This window comes from Mesoplodon mirus (genome assembly GCF_964341445.2).
Source record: "Mesoplodon mirus genome assembly, chromosome: X".
NCBI classification, from domain to species: domain Eukaryota; kingdom Metazoa; phylum Chordata; class Mammalia; order Artiodactyla; family Ziphiidae; genus Mesoplodon; species Mesoplodon mirus.
Window position 1 is genome coordinate 70,482,291 of NC_138981.1, and position 21,343 is coordinate 70,503,633.

Here is a 21,343-nt window from a genome sequence, read left to right on the forward strand (position 1 = left end):
CCTACTTGGGGAATGCCCTTGGAGTTACATAGTAATAAAGGTGCCCACTTCACTGGACAAATTCTAAATGCTGTTTGTGATCTGGCCTGTATTACATTTCCACTGTGCCTGTCATCTTCAATCTTCTGGTCTAGTGGAAAGACCAAGGGCATTATCAAAACTCAACTGGCAAAACACTCTAAGGCCTTCAGCCTTCGTTGGCTTAAATTGCTACCCATAGCTCTATTAAACTGAAGATCTATAACCTTTGGAAAACAGAAACTGTCACCATTTGAAATAATCACTGGAAGACCCATGATTCATGACTCAGGACTGTATGAGCCACTTCTAGTCAAGGGAGACCTTTTACATTATTGTCAAAGTCTCATTAAAGCTCTAAAGAAAAATGAGCACCTGGTTGAAAAATCTTTTCACACTGTGCTCCCAGGGGACAAAGGTATAGACCACCACAATTTATAACCAGGGGACTATGTTTATCGGAAAATACATCTTTTAAAGGACTCCTTACAGCCCAAATGGAAGGGACACTATCATAATATTTTTAACCAACCCCTGTGCTGCTAACTTAAAAGCACTGATTCTTGGAGCTTCCCTGGTGGCGCAGTGGTTGAGAGTCCACCTGCCGAGGCAGGGGACAGGGGTTCGTGCCCTGGTCTGGGAAGATCCCACATGCCGTGGAGCGGCTGGGCCCGTGAGCCATGGCCGCTGAGCCTGCGCGTCCAGAGCCTGTGCTCTGCAATGGGAGAGGCCACAACAGTGAGAGGCCCGCCTACCACACACACACAAAAAAAGCACTGCTTCTTGGATTAATTTTTCACATTTTATCTTGGATTAAATTTTCACATTTTAAAAAGGTGTTTCCTCCTGAGTGGGCCTCTGAAACAGTTGGAGACCTAAAGCTGAAATGGACCCAGAAGTGAAACAGATGACACCTGATATAGATGGCTCTTCCAAGACTCTGGACCAGGCCAGTACTCTCCATGATCCCCAGCAATGAAATTTCTCTCATTACCCTTGTTCTAATTGTGGTCACCATAGAGTTGTGATATCTCCTTCATTATGTAATATCTGGTGATGCATCAACCTACAACTCTCCTTATACTCCTTCTTATATTAGACACATTTTCAAAGAGTGAAAATTTTCATGAATGGGTTTACACCTAGAATGACAGTTCAGAAAAAGTGACCCTGGCCCTTTGGTCCCCTAGTTTTGAAGGACTATAGAACTGAACTTTTGGGACTCTTCCTTGTGGCTACAGGTTTCTTAATGTTCTGTGCCCTACTACATACAGTGGGCATCCTCTGTTGGTGGTAATTCTATGAAAACCATAGATCTTGCTTTAACTCTGATGGGAATAAGCCTCTGGCCCCAATTCTTGGCCATCTGATTAATCTGTTCAGCTTGGGATTCTTTCAATAACCAAGGCCAATGAGCCACCCTTACTCCCCTTTATATTAAAATGGCTGACTTTTCTTGGGATCGTTCTTTCACTAGAGTTATGTTGTTATAATGTCTCTCTTAATATCCATACAGACCCCTTACGCCTGGGAAAATAATCCCTTAGTCCACATTTCCCAAAGTCTAGCCACTGCAGGAAATCAAACAGACTGTTGGATATATCATCAGTGCCCCAGGCTACTCACTGAATACTGAGATCCCCTTACCTTAGCTACCTCCAACCTTACTGGTATCACCCCACCATGTCTTGTTTAGAATTCATCTATTCCCCTAGCATATTGTGTCCATCTACTCAAATCCACAGTTCCCTTTCCCTGTTTGGTCAACAGAACTAGACCAAATGCCCAACAGTTCCTTAGGAACATTTGTTCCAAGAGAATCCTGAGGTTACCTGGAAATGTCAGATCCAGCTTCCAAACACCCACATTTACCTCACTGTGCAACAACAAAACATATTATCATGATAATCCCCATTTGGTTTTCAGGATTAATATAATGTTCTTAAAGCAGTTGGCACAGTGTCTGACATGTGTTCAATAAATACCTGATGTGTGAATGTTTTCCTGCCAAAAAGAAAATACAGGAAAAAAGTATATGAAACATTTTAGTTAATAATTCACCAAAGGTGCATAATGCTACCTGTGTGCAAAATAATATATCTGTGAGTCAAAAATTACTGCTACATCATCATATGCTACTGATTTAATAGATTTAATTTCGACATACTATCGTGGGAACATTACTCTTAAATAATGATAGAATCATTTTTGGTCAACTTGAAAACAATCTTCCAAATCAACCCATAAAGGCACATACATTCATGCATAGATGCCTTACTTTAAGAATCACAAATTGGAGAGAAGTGAAAAGTATCTTTGTATATTTTTACCATAACACACTTTATCAATTTCACTAACAGTCTTTTAGTTGGGCATTTCCAAAAATAAGTAGTTTTGTTTTGCTTTCCACATAGAAGGTTTAATTTGCATCCTGAGTTTTAAACTACTAAATATTTTCAAAGGTTTATTAATAATTATGGCCATTTCCCCAGTAGACTTTTTATATTTTTAATCTTTTAGATTGAATTCTACAGTCAACAGACTACTTATAGATAATTTGATAGCACTTGCAATATTCATTAAAATGATTTGCTTTGATCTTTATGGCTTTCTAATTATACAATATTCCTATTGTTTTTACCCCAATAGGTTAGTCCTTTCAAACATACCCAACTAACCACTGTCACTGCTTCAGGGAAGATTTAAGAAAGGGCAACTGTGTTTCAAATCAATCTGAAAGAGTTATTATTTGGGGGAAGTTTTTTGCCTGCAACACATGGCTTGTGAGACCTTAGTTCCCCGACCAGGGATAGAAAGAGTGGAGTCTTTTTATTTATTTATTTATTTATTTTAACATCTTTATTGGAGTATAATTGCTTTACAATGGTGTGTTAGTTTCTACTGTACAAGAAAGTGAATCAGCTATAAGTATACATATATCGCCATATTCCCTCCCTCTTGTGTCTCCCTCCAACCCTCCCTATCCCACCCCTCTAGGTGGTCACAAAACACCGAGCTGATCTCCCTGTGCTATGTGGCTGCTTCCCACTAGCTATCTATTTCACATTTGGTAGTGTATATATGTCTATACCACAAGAGCAGACTCTATTTTTTTAACATCTTTATTGGAGTATAATTACTTTACAATGGTGTGTTAGTTTCTGTTTTATAACAAAGTGAATCAGTTATACATATACATATGTTCCCATATCTCTCCCCTCTTGCATCTCCCTCCCTCCCACCCTCCCTATCCCACCACTCTAGGTGGTCACACACTGGACAGCACAGGAATTCCCCTGAAAAAGTTATCTTTTTAAAAGAGAGTCTCGGGTTGGGAAAGAGAGAACCGCCTCTGAGCTATTCTGTTAGTCAGGTATTTAAAAACAAATATGAGACTCTGCTATAAAGTAAATTAGCTGATAAAACACATCCATGTTCAAATCAAAGCATAAAAACAGAGTCCAAATTTAAATATGAAGGATCATTGAAGTATTTACCATTTCAGGTTACCTGTGTTTTTTTCTTGCATATTGTTGACAATAACGTTTTTTTAAATTAATTTTTATTGGAGTATAGTTGCTTTACAATGTTGTGTTAATTTCTACTGCACAGCAAAATGAATCAGCCATAGATATACATATATCCCCTCCTTTCTAGATTTCCCTCCCATTTAGGACACCACAGTTCATTAAGTAGAGTTCCCTGTGCTATACAGTATGTTCCCATCAGTTGTCTATTTTATATATAGTACCAATAGTGTATATGTGTCAATCCCAATATTCCAATTCTTCTCACTCCATCCCTTTCCCCCTTGCTATCCATGCATTTATCCTCTGTGTCCCTATTTCTGCCTGGCAAATAAGGTCATCTTTACCTGAGTCTAGATTCCACATATATGTGTTAATATACAATAATTGTTTTTTTTGTTTTTTCTTTCTGACTTACTTCACTCTGTATGACAGTCTCTAGGTCCATCCACATGTCTACAAATGACCCAATTTCGTTCCTTTTAATGGTTGAGTAATATTCCATTGCATATATGTACCACATATTATTTATCCATTCCCCTGTTGATGGACATTTAGGTTGCTTCCATATCCTGGCTATTGTAAATAGTGTTGCTATGAACATTGGGGTGCATGTGTCTTTTTTTTTTCTTTAACATCTTTATTAGAGTATAATTGCTTTACAATGGTGTGTTAGTTTCTGCTGTATAACAAAGTGAATCAGCTATACATATACATATATCTCCATATTTCCTCCCTCTTGCATCTCCCTCCCACACTCCTTATCCCATCCCTCTAGGTGGACAAAAAGAACCCAGCTGATCTCCCTGTGCTATGTGGCTGCTTCTCACTAGCTATCTATTTTACATTTGGTAGTGTATATATGTCCATGTCATTCGCTCACTTCATCCCAGCTTACCCTTCCCCCTCCCCGTGTCCTCAAGTCCATTCTCTACATCTGTCTTTATTCCTGTCCTGCCCCTAGGTTCTTCAGAATCACTTTTTTTTTAGATTCCATATATATGTGTTAGCATACAGTATTTGTTTTTCTCTTTCTGACTTACTTCACTCTGTATGACAGTCCCTAGGTCCATCCACCTCACTACAAATAACTCAATTTCGTTTCTTTTTATGGCTGAGTAATATTCCATTGTATATATGCACCACATCTTCTTTATTCATTCATCTGTCAATGGACACTTAGGTTGCTTCCATGTCCTGGCTATTGAAAATAGAGCTGCAAGGAACATTGGGGTACATGACTCTTTTTGAATTATGATTTTCTCAGGGTATATGCCCAGTAGTGGGATTACTGAGTCATACAGTAGTTTTATTTTTAGTATTTTAAGGAACCTCCATACTGTTTTCCATAGTGGCTGTATCAATTTACATTCCCACAAACAGTTTAAGAGGGTTCTCTTTTCTCCACACCCTCTCCAGCATTTACTGTTTGCAGATTTTGATGATGGCCATTCTGACCAGTGTGAGGTAATACCTCACTGTAGTTTTTATTGGAATTTCTCTAATCATTAGTGATGTTGAGCAGGTTTTCATATGTTTGTTGGCCATCTATATGTCTTCTTTGGAGAAATGTCTATTTGGGTCTTCTACCCATTTTTTGATTGAGTTGTTTTTTTGTTATTGAGCTGCATGAGCTGCTTGTATATTTTGGAGATTCAAGGCAATCCCTATAAAATTACCAATGGCATTTTTCACAGAACTAGAAAAAAATTACCATTTGTATGGAAACACAAAATACCCCGAATAGCCAAAGCAATCTTGAGGAAGAAAAATGGAGCAGGAGGAATCAGGCTCCCTGACTTCAGAGTATACTACAAACCTACAGTAATCAAGACAGCATAGTACTGTCACACAAACAGAAATATAGATCAATGGAACATGATAGAAAGCCCAGAGATAAATTCACACACCTATGGTCCCCTTATCTATGACAAAGGAGGCAAAAATATATTGGGCTGGCCAAAAAGTTCCTTCAGTTTTAAAGGAAAAATAAAAGACACATTTTTCATTTTCACCAAGAACTTTATTGAACAACATATTCACCATTTTCCTCCACTACCTTCTACCATTTTTCAGGCAATTTCATAATTCCATCTTCTCAAAACTTTTTTATCTTTTTGAGCAAAGAACTCTTCCAGGTGCCTTTTACAGTCTTCCAAGGAATTGAAATTTTTTCCATTAAGAGGATTTTGTAAAGACTGAAATAAATGGAAATCTGAAGGTGCAATGTCTGATGAATATGACAGATGAATCAGAACTTCCCAGCCAAGCTGTAACAGATTTTGCCTGGTCATCAAAGAAACATGCAGTCTTGCGTTATTCTAATGGAAGTTTACGCATTTTCTGTTGACTAATTCTGGACATTTTTGGTCGAGTGTTGGTTTCAGTTGGTCTAATTGGGAGCAGCATTTGTTGCAATTAATGATTTGGTTTTCCAGAAGGAGCTCATAATAGAAGACTCCCTTCCAATCCCAACATACACACATCACCTTCTTTGGATGAAGACTGGCCTTTAGTGTGGTTGGTGGTGGTGCATTTCACTTGCCCCACAATCTCTTCCATTCCACATTATTGTACAGTATCAACTTTCCATGGCCCATCACAATTTAAAAACAGAACATTTTTGTTACATTTCAGTAGAGAATCACATGTGGAAATACGGTCAAGAAGGTTTTTTTTGCTTAACATATGTGGAATGCAAACGTCAAAGTGATTCACATAACCAAGCTGGTGCGAATGATTTTCAGCACTTGATTTGGATATTTTGAGTATGTCGGATATCTCCTGCGTGGTATAACGTTGATTGTTCTCAATTAATGTCTCAATTTGATCGCTATCAACTTCAACTGGTCTACCAGACTGTGGAGCATCGTCCAGCAAGAAATCTCCAGCACAAAACTTTGCAAACCAATTTTGACATGTTTGATCAATCACAGCAAAAATCTGTTTTTGCATTTCAGTTGCAATTTTACCTTTCTTGAAATAATAAAGCATAATACACCGAAAATGTTGTTTTCCTTTAATCTTCAATATTAAAATGGCTACACAAAAATTCACCAATTTTGATGTTTTTTAAATGCACGCTATGACAGCTGTCACAATACAATCTAATAAAACTGTTTCGAATGAAGTTAACGACAACTAAGCACTACTAGAGCCATCTTACAGAAAAAACTGAAAACTGTTGGCCAACCCAATACAATGGAGAAAAGACAGTCTCTTTATTAGGTGGTGTTGAGAAAACTGGACAGCTAAATGTAGAATGAAATTAGAACACTCCCTAACACCATACACAAAAATAAACTCAAAATGTTCCTATTCCCATTTTTTTAATTGTTTTGGATTTATTATTGTAGGTATTTTCCTTCTCTTGGGTTTCTTGCCTAGAGAAGTTCCTTTACCATTTGTTGTAAAGCTGGTTTGGTGGTGCTGAACTCTCTCAGCTTTTGCTTTTCTGTAAAGGTTTTAATTTCTCCATCAAATCTGAATGAGATCCTTGCTGGGTAGAGTAATCTTGGTTGTAGGTTTTGCTCCTTCATCACTTTAAATATGTCCTGCCAGTCCCTTCTGGCTTGCAGAGTTTCTGCTGAAAGATCAGCTGTTAACCTTATGGGGATTCCCTTGTGTGTTATTTGTTGTTTTTCCCTTGCTGCTCTTATGTTTTCTTTGTATTTAGTTTTTTGACAGTTTGATTAATATGTGTCTTGGCATGTTTATCCTTGGATTTATCCTGTATGGGACTCTCTGTGCTTCCTGGACTTCACTAATTATTTCCTTTAACATATTAGGGAAGTTTTCAACTATAATCTCTTTCAATATTTTCTCAGTCTCTTTCTTTTCCTCTTCTTTTTCTGGGACCCCTAAAATTCGAATGTTGGTGCACTTAATGTTGTACCAGAGGTCTCTGAGACTGTCCTCTGTTCTTTTCATTCTTTTTTTCTTTATTCTGCTCTGCAGTAGTTATTTCCACTATTTTATCTTCCAGGTCACTTATCCATTCTTCTGCATCAGTTATTCTGCTACTGATCCCTTCTAGAGTATTTTTAATTTCACTTATTGTGTTGTTCACCATTCCTTGTTTCCTCTTTAGTTCTTCTAGGTCCTTGTTAAATGTTTCTTGCATTTTCTCTATTCTATTTCCAAGATTTTGGATCATCTTTACTATCATTATTCTGAATTCTTTTTCAGGTAGACTGCCTATTTCCTCTTCATTTGTTAGGTCTGGTGGGTTTTTATCTTGCTCCTTCATCTGCTTTGTGTTTTTCTGTCTTCTCATTTTGCTTATCTTACTGTGTTTGGGGTCTCCATTTTGCAGGCTCTAGGTTTGTAGCTCCCGTTGTTTTTGGTGTCTGCCACCAGTGACTAAAGTTGGTTCAGTGGGTTGTGTAAGCTTCCTGGGGTAGGGGACTAGTGCCTGTGTTCTGGTGGATGAGGCTGGATCTTGTCTTTCTGGTGGGCAGGTCCACGTCTGTGGGTGTGTTTTGGGGTGCCTGTGGACTTATTATGATTTTAGGCAGCCTCTCTGCTAATGGGTGGGGTTGTGTTCCTGTCTTGCTAGTTGTTTGGCATAGGGTGTCCAGCACTGTAGCTTGCTGGTCGTTGAGTGAAGCTGGGTGCTGGTGTTGATATGATCTCTGGGAGATTTTCGCCTTTTGATATTACATGGAGCTGGGAGGTCTCTTGTGGACCAATGTCCTGAAGTTGGCTCTCCCACCTCAGAGGCACAGCACTGACTCCTGGCTGCAGCAACAAGAGCCTTTCATCAACACGGCTCAGAATAAAATGGAGAAAAAGTAGAAAGAAAGAATTAGTGAAAGAAAGAGAGAGAGAAAGGAAGAAAGAAAGGATAAAATGAAATAAAATAAAGTAAGATAAAATAAAATAAATTTATTGAAATAAAAAAATAAAAAAATAATTATTAAGAAAAAAAATTAAAAAGTAAAACCCAAAAACAAAAATACAGATGGACAGAATCCTAGGACAAATGGTGAAAGCAAAGCTATATAGACAAAGTCTCAGAAAGAAGCATACACATACACACCACAAAAAGAGGAAAAGTGGAAAAAATAATAAATCTTGCTCTCAAAGTCCACCTCCACAATTTGGGATGTTTCATTGTCTATTCAGGTATTCCACAGATGCAGGGTACATCAAGTTGATTGTGGAGATTTAATCTGCTGCTCCTGAGGTTACTGGGAGTAATTTCCCTTTCTCTTCTTTGTTCGCACAGCTCCCGGGGCTCAGCTTTGGATTTGGCCCCGCCTCTGTGTGTAGGTCATGGGAGGGCGTCTGTTCTTCGCTCAGAAAGGACGGGCTTAAAGGAGCAGCTGAGGGCTTCCCTAGTGGCACAGTGGTTGAGGGTCCGTCTGCCGATGCAGCGGATGTGGGTTCGTGCCCCGGTCTAGGAAGATCCCACATGCCACGGAGCGGCTGGGCCCATGAGCCATGGCCACTGAGCCTGTGCATCCAGAGCCTGTGCTCCGCAATGGGAGAGGCCAGAACAGTGAGAGGCCTGCAAAAAAAAAAAAAAAAAAAAAAAAGAAGCAGCTGATTCAGTGGCTCTGGCTCACTCAGGCCAGGGTGAGGGAGGGGCACATAATTCAAAAAGAGTCATGTACCAAAATGTTCATTGCAGCTCTATTTACAATAGCCAGGAGATGGAAGCAATCTAAGTGTCCATCATTGGATGAATGGATAAAGAAGATGTGGCCCATTTATACAATGGAATATTACTCAGCCATAAAAAGAAACGGAATTGAGTTATTTGTAGTGAGGTGGATGGACCTAGAATCTGTCATACAGAGTGAAGTAAGTCCGAAAGAGAAAGACAAATACCGTATGCTAACACACATATATGGAATCTAAGAGAAAAAAATGTCATGAAGAACCTAGGGGTAAGAAAGGAATAAAAACACAGTCCTACTAGAGAATGGACTTGAGGATATGGGGAGGGGGAAGGGTAAGCTGTGAAAAAGTGAGAGAGTGGCATGGACATATATACACTATCAAATATAAAATAGATAGCTAGTGGGAAGCAGCCACATAGCACAGGGAGATCAGCTTGGTGCTTTGTGACCACCGAGCGGGGTGAGATATGGAGGGTGGGAGCGATGGAGACGCAAGAGGGAAGAGATATGGGAACATATGTATATGTATAACTGATTCACTTTGTTATAAAGCAGAAACTAACACAGTATTGTAAGGCAATTATACTCCAATAAAGATGTTAAAAAAACCTATAGATAACATCATAAAAAGAATAAAATAAAATAAACTCAAAATGGATTAAAGACCTAAATGTAAGGCCAGACACTGTAAAACTCTTAGAGGAAAATATAGGCACAACACTCTTTGACATAAATTGCAGCAAGGTCTGTTTTGACCCTCCTCCTAGAGTAATGAAAATAAAAACGAAAATAAACAAATGGGACCTATTAAATTTAAAAGCTTTTGCACAGCAAAGGAAACCATATATAAGACAAAAAGACAACCCTAAGGATGGGAGAAAATATTTGCAAACAAAGCAACTAACAAAGGATTAATCTCCAAAATATCTGTGCTTTTGAATGTTAACTCGCCTTTATCAAGACTCAGTGTCACATCTTCTCTTTTTTCCTTCCACCTTACCACACACAGACTTCTATCTATAAACACTGTCTTACTTAGGTATCTGTTCCATTCCTCTATCACACTGTAAGTTCCCTGAGGAAAGGACCATGCCTTATGACTCTTTGTAACCCCAATATCTAGCATATTATCTAGAATATAATCGATCCTGGAAAAATATTTGTGGAATGGAATGACTGAATTTGTAATCTGAATGAATTAAATGTAAAAATAACTTCAGTAATAAGTAACTGCTATAGGTTTTCCTTAGTTTTTATTAATTTTCTTACTTGAAACATTTAAAAGCAACTTTGAAACTTAATTTCATGAAGTATTTCCAGTAGTCATTTTCCTTATCATTTCTGACTCAATTTTAAAATCTAAGAGCCAACAGAAATTGAACTTCTTCAAAATCATTTTAAAAACACATAGCTTTGGTCACTCATAAGATATTTTTTTTTCAAAAAAAGGATAAATTCTTGATAATTCATATATTGCATGGAAGTTATTTCAAAGGTTCATATTTTTTTCAGTAAGGTTCCTAACCCTAAATTTTGTCAGCAGATTAGTACAAACTTAACTTTGCAAACCACATTTTAAAGCCATTTGTCTAAACTGGGCCCCATAGGCTATTTTTTTATATTATTTTATTTTTAAAGGATTGTTTAAAACATATGCAATAGAGATTATAAAAGGCAAACAAACTCTAAAATATTTATCTGACTCTTAACAGAAAAAGTTTACCACTCCTTGGTCTAAACTATATATATTTTTTTTAGTAATTAGAAGAATTTACTTGTAAAAATGCACAAAAGTGTACCAAGTTGGCCTAGCAAATAACAAACTAAAATTATCTACTCTATGGGATTATAATTGCTGTAGTACACACAAATATTGCTTCATCCAGATTATATTCATAATTTCATACCACTCAACCTGTATTTTCAATTTACTTTTACTCCAATGTCCCTTGTACCCTGTAAATTAAAAAACAAAAAGGCCAGCAGAATGGATTCTTATTTTCCATGCTTTTTGAAACCAATAACTTTATTGACAGAAACTTGTGACAATCACCTCCCTTAAGGCAGGAAGAAGAGTATGTTAGAGTTTTAGAAGTTGTTAACCTTAATAAGAGACTAATGAATATTTAGTTCACTTTTTGGAACTGGCATAATTCAGTCAAATCATTTTCAGTATTTCATTGTGCTATACTAAGTGTTACAAGGATTTAAAACAAACAGAGTCAAGTACACTGCTTTTTAAAAACAAAGAATCTAAAAATGTAAAAACTGAAATAATGATGATGACATTTCTGTTTCTCTCGAATTAAAAACAGACAATGACTCTAAAGTTACTAAATTTATTCAACTGGGATGAGTCTTCAAAATAATACCCTAATTCAGGATCACTCTGTATCTTCAGAGACGTTATTTCTAGAAAAAGAGTCATGCCATGGCCCTCTTAATAATAACTCTGCAACACAGAGCCCAAAAGTTTAAATAAAAGGGCCTAAGGCAGTCCTATGTTATCTAGCCAAGCCCATGTTTCCCAGTGACTGCTTACATGTATCTGTTAAAATTGGTCACATATGCTATTATTTATCTTGCTACCCAGCTTCTGAATAATCTCATTATGAATACAATGAGGATAAACCTAATTTCAAAATTTTACTACTACTGCTACAATAGCCATTTATGTTCTCTGCCATATTTTAGCATACACCTCAGAAACTTGGAGGTGAAATATACAAAATCAAACACAACCATCACTAGCAACTTGAAGGGTAACTTGCTAACTCAGAAAACCAACATGTAGACTCTTCATTATTTCTATATCAATAACTAAGAGACCCAAATTCAAAGACAATTCATTAGGAAAATATATTTCCTTTCCCATGTAGCAAAAATGACTGTAGAAGAGCACTAAATAAAAGCAAAAGGGACACATGCCCCCAAATAATAATCTTCCTCAACTGCCATAATCCACTGCCAGGAGTGGAGGTACATAAAGCAAAAATAAGACAAATAGAATTGCAGTACATACTGAGGCTCCACTCTTGATAGCTGATTTGAATAGGAGGAAATCTATTAATATTTTTTAAAACTATCAATATTTTTAAAAAGCAAAGGAGTTGGAAGGGGTTATCAGTGAAACTGTGAGTAATTTCACAGGAGTATGGAATTAAGACATTAATACCCCAGAAAAATTAAAATTTTAAAAAGCTTTCTGTCAGCCTAAATTTGTTGGTCTTTGTGACATAATATACTGTCCTTTCAGACATTTCCTTATGACTATGAAGAACAGATGGATATACAGTTAATTGGTTTTCAATTATCACAGTAGAAACCTGGAGCAATAACCAAATGAATCCTATCTAGTAACTAACACAGTAACTTACACAGGTAGGCATTTAATGATCATTTGCTTAATTAATGCATGCAAAATAATATTTAGAACCAATTAAAACCAATCTAAGTATCATCATGCTTTTATAAGGACTGGTAGTTGTGCAAATGATAGGTTACTATGAGTTGAGCTAAGCATATCAATATTATGTATACATTAGAAGGTATCTGTGGAACATTTTAAAACTTTGGTCCAGTGACAGTAAAGCAGCTTCCCTGGTTACTGTTCAGGCAGGAATATGTTTACTCTGTGTGGTTGAAATCAGAGCTAATGACTTTAATGGTTCTAAATAGCTCCAAAATGTTCCCCATGCTAAGGCACTGGCCATCTGGCCAGTCTCATATGAACTACAACATATGCTTTGGAAATTTTACTTTCAAAGGATACATGTATTGTGTGTAGTACAGATGAATGCACATATATACATGACATGTGTACACACATAGCATTCTTTAGCAGTAATTCTTCTCACTGTAGTAACTTCTTAGAGATATGAGGTCCATGAAATTTCATTAAAATATAACCTTGGGGAATGTGAAATAAGTTTAAATTGTCCACTGAGTTATTTATCTGGCTAAAAGAAGTACTTTGTCTAGGACACCTAAATCTTAGAGTTATTTGGTTGAAAACAAGAAATTTATTATTCTTGTCAAATATTATACATAAAGAACATTTTATTTACTTCTTAAAATAATCAGAGATAAACACATTAATTTCCATTTTATATATGAGGAAACTGAAGACCTTTACTCTGCTTCTGTACTTTTCTCAGAAATCAGTTGAGCCTATTTGTGTGTATCTATTTCTGGGTTCCCTATTCTGTTCCATTGATCTATGTGTCTATTCTTCCAATACCACACTGCCTTAATTACTTGTTACTGCATTACCATCCCATATAGAGTGATTTCTTGCACTTTAGTCTTCTTTTTCAAAATTGTTATAGATATTCGAGGTCCTGTATTTTTACATATGAAATTTAGAATATACTTGTCTATGTCTACATAAAACCTTGTTGGATTTTACTGACCTTCATTTTGAGTAAAAATAGCTATTGAATCAGCAGCTCTGATTTACTGATCTGACATGGTTGTCAACAACTTGTCTGTATCTTCTCCTTATCTTCAATATCGTCCTTATGAGGGAGACAACAATGTATAGAGGAAAAAGCATGAATTTAAAATGATCTACGTTCAAATTCCAGCTCTGCCTTCCACTGATTTATATGTCTTTCTCATCTGTCAAAAAGATGAGATGTATCAAAAAGATACACCTTTTCTCACCAAACTGTTTTGAAGAGTGAATAAAACTGAAAAGATAATACATGCTCAATAAACGTCATTTATTTCTCCCTTAAGTTAAGAGATACATTTAAGATGGAATGGAGTCCAATGTCTTTTTGGGTAAAAAAATTTACATTGGGTATTAAAATGACTATTTCCTCTTAAAGTCTGCCCCCAACCACTTTACAGGAGAGACAGACAGGTCCTATAGTAAGAATAATTATGCGTCGCATTTGAAATTTTTGTTAGAGATGTTATAGGATATTTTATTCACAACAGAATCACTATCCCCTTACTTAGCCAGGAATAAGGTATGCAGATTATTTAGCTTCCAAATTATAAGGATAAACTGTATCAAAAATCAGCTGGGACACTATATATTTTTTTTCTCTTATGAAAAAGCAAATTCCTCAAAACTACACAGAAAGAGCATACAAGACAGTTCAAATACTTCCTTTGCCCCAGTCATATCTTAGAACAACAACAGAATAAAACATACAGAAAAACATTACAATTCACAGAAAATTTATGTTAGAGCTAATCGCTAGCTTAGGAACTGATATGTTTTTCTCCTGTTGAATAATGAGAACTATATGACTATTTCTCTTTTTACTTTGGCCTAGAGCTATGTTTCTTTATCCTTGGCTATACATCATAATCATCTGGGAAATGATGCCCAGGCACCCAACAGATAGTTAAATATGAATCTCTGTGTTAGGCACTAGCATGGAAAAAAATTTTTAATTCCCAGGTATATCTGATCTATAGTCAGAACTGAGAACTACCAGCCCAAGGAAACCTGAGGCCAAATTTGCAATTCAACTATATTTTAAATGTGTAGCAAACCTCTAGAACCTGCTTACCTGTGTTCTAATTCACCCTCCAACTCCATCCTCCATCCTTTCCATATACCTTCTACTTTATGTTTTCCTGTATCCTGAATATCAAAATTATTTTTATTGGATTTTATTTCCTATAAACTATCTCAAATACTTTGTGAAACGAAGCAAGGAATAAGCAAAACACACTCCCTCTCTCTCTCTCTCTCTCACTCACACACACACACAGTAGGACCTACTTCAAATGTACAGATACAAGTTAAAATCAAGCAGCAAAATCAGTTGCATAGAATGCCTCCAGGGCAATTCAGAAAACATCTCTATTACCTATAAAAGCCAGTTTAAGCTTAGCTCTAAATCTCTCTCCCATTCAACTCCCTTCCCACCTAAAATCAAACAAAAGAAAACAATATAGACAAAGAAAAAAAAAACTACTATCATGAAGAACAGTAAATAATCTTTAGAAATAACATAAATGTGTAAATATTATACAGCAAATTCTGACAAAGTACTAAAATGTAAGACCTCAAGATTCGAAGTACTTACCAGATCCTGAGAACTGCTGCTAAAGATAATGACAGCATCCACCAAGAGAGAAATAACAAGAAGGGAAAAAATCTTATATTTCCCTCTCAAAATTATAGATGAGTGAGACCTCATTATAGATGAGGTGGTACTGAAACAACAATATGGCCTGAGAAAGCAACGGCACCAAGTCAGGCCTTATTTTGGAATGGTGAGGTAATGATTACCTTTCAAAGAAATAATCAAGGTAGGGAAATATAGAGGCCCTGCTCTGAAGGAACTGACCTGAATATTTCCAGACCAGACTGGTTCAAAGGAAGACAGTCTTGGAGAAACTGGGAAGGCACCAGTGGTGGTGAGGGGTCAGGGCCCTGTTGGCCACTGCCCCCTTTATAGTCCAAATAAACCTGGTGAAAGTATATAAGAAATACAGATGTCCCTGTTCTCTTTTCCACATTCTAGAAAGAAGCACCAGTCACTATTTTCAGCACAGCCGTCTGCACTGGGGGCTGCTATTTAAGATGAGTATTGATAAAGCAAAAATTACAGGCCTGAGCACCATTTTAAAAGCACTGAAAAACATTTTTGCTAGTAGTAAGTGCATTCACCGTTAGTAGTAAAGATTTTTTTTTTTTTTTTTTTTTTTTTTTTTTTTTTTGCTGTACGCGGGCCTCTCACTGTTGTGGCCTCTCCCGTTGCGGAGCACAGGCTCCGGACGCACAGGCTTAGCAGCCATGGCTCACGGGCCCAGCCGCTCCACGGCACATGGGATCCTCCCAGACCGGGGCACGAACCCGTATCCCCTGCATCGGCAGGCGGACTCTCAACCACTGCGCCACCAGGGAGGCCCAGTAGTAAAGATTTTAAGCATGCCAAGCATAACCAGAAATCTTTAGAGTGGCTTGCTCTTGGTCAAGACACTATGGTGTGTGGGGGGGGGTCATTTTAGCTTTCTATCTCCCTATGCTGCAAATATCTATTTATATTAGTCCAGTGGCTAGCATAGACCCTTTTATTGGCAGACAAGCATTAAATATCTGTTATGTTGAATTAAGTCCTACCACAACACTCCTAATTTCTCTTACTCCCCAACATCTAATCAGTTGCCAAACTATTTTAAGTCTTCAGGGTATCTCCCATCAGTCTTCTCCTTTTACCCCTTCTGTCCTAGTTTAAAAAATCTCACTACTACTTCCACTGATTAATATTCCCTACCCTCAGTCTCTCCCCAACTCCAATCCATCCCATACACTGCATCCGTTATTGCCAGCACAGATCTGGTCATGTCATTCATGAACTCAAAAAACTTCAGTGGCTCCCATTTACAGAACAACACTGAAAACCCTTAAACTAGCTTTAAAAGCCCCATACAATCTGGGCCTTGCCTACCTTTAGATGAATACCTCATCTCACACTATATCCCCATTCTCACATCACAGACTTATATCCTAGCAATATCAGATTCCTCCTTCCTCCAAGAACTTCTCCATGCCTTTGCTCATATTGTCCCCATCCACCAGAAATATGTTCCTTTAATCTGTCTGTGAAAATATAATCCACTCTCCAATGCCCTGCTCGAATTCCACCTCTTTCACAAGGCCTTACTAGATCCATCCCTAAACCACCACCACAACCACCCCATTGTTGATGGTCTTGTGATGTGTATAATAGCAGTTTCTGTGCATGTCTATCTAGCCCACGTGAATGTAAACCCATGGGGCTGGGATGGGATTCAGGATGGTATATCTTTAGACACTTCACATTATAATGCTATGTATTGCACTGCCTTGTACCCAATAAACACTTCACAAATTGAAACAATTCCTACCATGACAAAAGTTCAGAATAGGAAAAAATAAATGTCAGTGAAACACCTCACTGGCCAGTTATAACCAATTAAATTATTTGTCTCTCTTTATCCCCCAAAGTAGTCCTAAATATGACTTAATATTTCATCCTTAATCATCCTGTGATTACAAATGTGTTCACCATACTTAAATGAAATAATCAGATCTACGAAGGAGGTCTTAAGAAAAACTGCTCATAAAAGGGAAAGCTGGAGCTATGACCATGGCTATCTAAATCCCAAGGTTTTAATATAGTTGACAATAATTCGGAGTTTAGGGGCACAGCAAGGGGCATGATGATGACTGTGGGGAAAGAGAAGGAACTGGAGACCTACTATGTGCAAAGCACCTTGCCAAGTGAATTAAACACAGTACAGTATTCAGTTTTTTTTTTTTTTTTTTTTTTTTTTTTGCTGTACGCGGGCCTCTCACTGCTGTGGCCTCTCCCGTTGCGGAGCACAGGCTCCGGACACACAGGCTCCGCGGCCATGGCTCGCGGGCCCAGCCGCTCTGCGGCATGTGGGATCTTCCGGGATCGGGGCACGAACCCGTGTCCCCTGCATCGGCAGGCGGACTCTCAACCACTGCGCCACCAGGGAAGCCCAGTATTCAGTTTTTACATAACAACTCTTGAAGATGGTTCTTCTCCCATTTACAGATGAAGAAATTGAGGCTCAGAGAGGTTAGGTAACTTGCATTGGGCCACACAGCTAGTATACGTTGGAGGTGATATTGGAACCCAGATTAAACTGGCCTCCAAAGCCCATATTCTTTCCCCTATTACTACAGGGTCTCATGAAGTTAATTAAAACTAGCAGTTTTTCCCAATCTGCCATATATTTGACATCCTAGTTAATTTTTTAGAGTCTGTGGCTTTAGCTCCAAACTGTTTTTAGCAGTGAAGTGTATTACTTTCAAAGCTAACTTCCTTAAACAAAAGCAGTATTGCTAAAGAAATAAGTACCAATTAAAATTTAATATAATATGATGATATGATATAATATACAATTTGAAAACTCTATAGTAAACTCCATCAGGAACCAAGCACTCCCTCACCAAAACACAAAACGCACAAACCATGTACATGGCACTACCTCATGAAAAGTCCACTTTACTAAAACAGGCTATTCTTAATGACCCTTGTCCAGGAATGATCAATACCTATCACACCTCCTAATTCTTGTTTGAAACCTCTGAAACATTTTCCCACAGGACAATTTTACAAACAGTGATTAGGCTCTTCATCATTATACCTCTTCCCTGATCCTGATAGAATCCAGGCAACAGGTAAAATATGGCTGCCTGAGGGTTGATATCCTTTGAAGTCCCTATTCCCAGTAGACCTAATTGAGACAGTCCCTGTAAGAGTTCTCACAACCAAAGCTTCTTGCTTATCCTATTTCCCCTCTCCCAAGAACCCTCTTCTCAGGAGTCAATAGAGTCCATATTTCCCTTTTTCAGGCCCATTCTTCACCTCTCACTGGAGCCAACCTAATTCTTGTTTGAAACCTCTGACACATTTTCCCATAGGACAACTTTACAAACAATGATTAGACTCTTCATCACTATACCTCGCTATTGTGCACTGGTCTAAAAATGTAACTATCCTTAATAATCTTTTCCTGTGAAAAAAACATGTTAAGAGTCTAAACAACCAACTCTCACACTTCTGAATGATAATTCAAAGGTTAACAGCTGCCCATGAAACAAGACAGGTAAAACATTTTGAAAAACACTCCACAATATATGATAGTGTATACAATCTTTAATTTTACCAAGATTTAACACACACAGAAATAGACATTAAAGTTTCCTTTGACATTAAAGTTAACAGATTCTTACTTACATTTTCTTTAAGGACTCCAACACATTTTCAAAAAAAATATGTTCTACAATGAAAGCACCCTTAGTCCTAAAAACTATCACGATTGAGGGCTGCAAAGCTCATGCTCAAGGTTAACATTTCTAAAGCCAACATCAACAAACATGTAATTAAAATAAATATAAATTCTGGGAAGTAAAATTGTTTTCTTCTTATCAAAAGAATACCATTATAAACAAACATCAATAACAACAACAACAACAACAAAACCCTCTTCTAAGTACTAAGCAGGTCTAAGCAGATTCAGATGTAGCATTTAGTTTTCACCAAGAATATTTTTAATTAAGTCACTTGCAGGGTTAAATCTAACCAATCATAACTGTTTTAGACAAAGAAGGCAGACATACTATCTTTACCACATTACCTTCACCTTTCGTTTTACTTCATAGGGATTAACAATTTCCACTCCAGTATTTTTCCAAATTGCTGAGGTAGAGAGACCCATTGTTAAATCTCTATAATACCTAAAACATACTGCAAACAATAAAAAAAACCATATGCAGTAATTACAATTTAAAACATTTCTACATTCAAAGTTAACAAAAATAATGAGTAGCATGCGAAAGCCCACCCCCCACCCCATCCCAACCTTATATCCAAGCATTTAACTGTTTTTATAAACCAGATGCCTGGAACTACAAGTCAATAGATTACATACATAAATAAAACAAAATTCCTCTCCCCTTGAATAGTCTTCTAGAAAATTATTGCAACTATGAAACATTCCACGAAGAAATAAACCCCTCTTCATTTATCCTGTTCTTAAGAGATGTAGAATATTAAAATGTACTTAGGAATTCCTTAGTGTACTAGTAAAATATCTCCTATAAGTAGAGAGGGTTCAACTTTAGACTCCTTCCATATTTCCACTACATTTCTTGTTAAATGTTATTCTGGCATGTAGCTTTAAACCCAGTTCAGTTGGAAATTTGAAAAGAAAAAAGAACAAGTTAGACAGCAGTCCAACGTGTATTTTTAAGGATGAAGCAAGTACTTCAAGACAAATTTGCACCTAGAGATGTGGAGGCTTGCGAGTCCTACATCAAAATATCCTACTGTGAATCAATTTGGCATTCAATATTTTTAGGTCTGTGATTGTGATGGTCTCTACTGTACTACTAGGCTGTCAACAATTAGGTTATCAGAAAAAGATCTGACTTTCTATCCCCAAAGTCTCGTTTTTGTGTTTAAATGCCTCTTGCTTTAATAACAAGAACAACAAAAACAACAAAGCAGCAATAATAAAAGCAAAGTACCTGTGCACATCTAAGTTCTCACTGCACAGCTGACCAAAGCCCAACCAGAATAGTTTCAAAGTAAGAAGAGCGGGAAGAGAGGCGAACCAAAATACTTCGGTTGAACCTCGCTGTCTTACCAAAGATTGGTCTCATGAGGGCTGGGGTTTACTTTGTGTGTTCTTTTACTGACCAATGGGGCGGGGACAACAGTTGGGCAAGGGAGAAGGGGAGGGAGGAAGAGGGCAGTAGAATTCAGGGGACCACAAAGGGGACTGCAGAACATCACCTGAATATAGATAAAGAAACCTCGCCTCCAGTTAACCTCCACTTAGGTTGTTACAAAGAACCACAATAAGCCACAAAGAAATGAGAAAAGTCAGGAGCACTCATCCCTATGTGCAAATCTCCCCAGAGTTTGTCACCTTGCTGTGTTTCTGTTGCGCTGGGTTCCTAAAGCACCCGGGGTTCAATAGAGAGCTGCAGTCAGCAGCTGTCCCCCAAAATGTTCCCAACTAGCAAACTTGGCGCAGCGTAGAAAGAGGGACACGCGGAGCCAGACGCGGCACCTGGCGCATCCCCCAGTTCCACTTCAGGTCGCAAAGTGAAGAAACTTAGTCGCAACTCTGGTGTGGCCCACGAGGCAGTCACTCCGCCCGAGGCCGACCCCGGGCCCGGGCTGCACTCACTCCCAACTCGAGAGCCCGCCGCCCAGTCCCCGCCGGCTCCCAGGAGAAAGCGCGGTTTGGGCAGAGCGTGATCTGCCGCCCCGCAGCCTCAAGGAGGTTGGCCTGGGCACCTCGCTTGCCAGCCCCACGCCCCTTCTCTCTCGGGCCCCAGGCAATGGTCCTGAGAGGAGGAGGATGGCAGCTCCAGCCCCTCTTGGCCACCGCACTAACCTCGCAGCTGCTTGCGCTGCCGCCGAACAGCTCCATTTCTTGGTCCCAGAGCTCGTCTTGAGGAGCGAACGGTAGCATCGCCCCTTCAGGAGCACTCGAACAGGAGCTGCCAACCGCCCGCGCGGCCGCGCATCCCGTCTTTGGAGCTTGCCTGCCACTGCCGCCGCCGCTGCCGCCGCCGGGATCCCCAGCCTTGCCTTCTGCGACAGCTGCCCTCGCCGTGGGGTGCCTCAGAGACTCGGAGCGAGGGGTCGCCGCCGCCGCAGGCTGCTGCTCCCC

The 21,343-nt window shown here is 38.4% G+C and overlaps 1 protein-coding gene across 3 annotated transcripts in view; it reads right to left on the reverse strand.

Annotated features, from left to right (window-relative positions):
* RPS6KA6 (ribosomal protein S6 kinase A6) overlaps positions 1–21,142 on the reverse strand; it is a gene marked incomplete at both ends in the record, with an annotated part of 175,961 nt that extends 154,819 nt beyond the window's left edge. Inside the window, one exon of one of the 3 annotated variants that reach the window (XM_082610162.1) lies at positions 21,065–21,142. In XM_082610162.1, coding sequence (XP_082466288.1) covers positions 21,065–21,142 — 78 coding nt within the window. Of the gene's footprint in view, positions 1–19,294; positions 19,376–21,055 lie in introns of those variants that run through there. The other 2 variants (XM_082610160.1, XM_082610161.1) reach the window with 2 other exon arrangements.
* Positions 21,143–21,343: the final 201 nt, after the last annotated feature.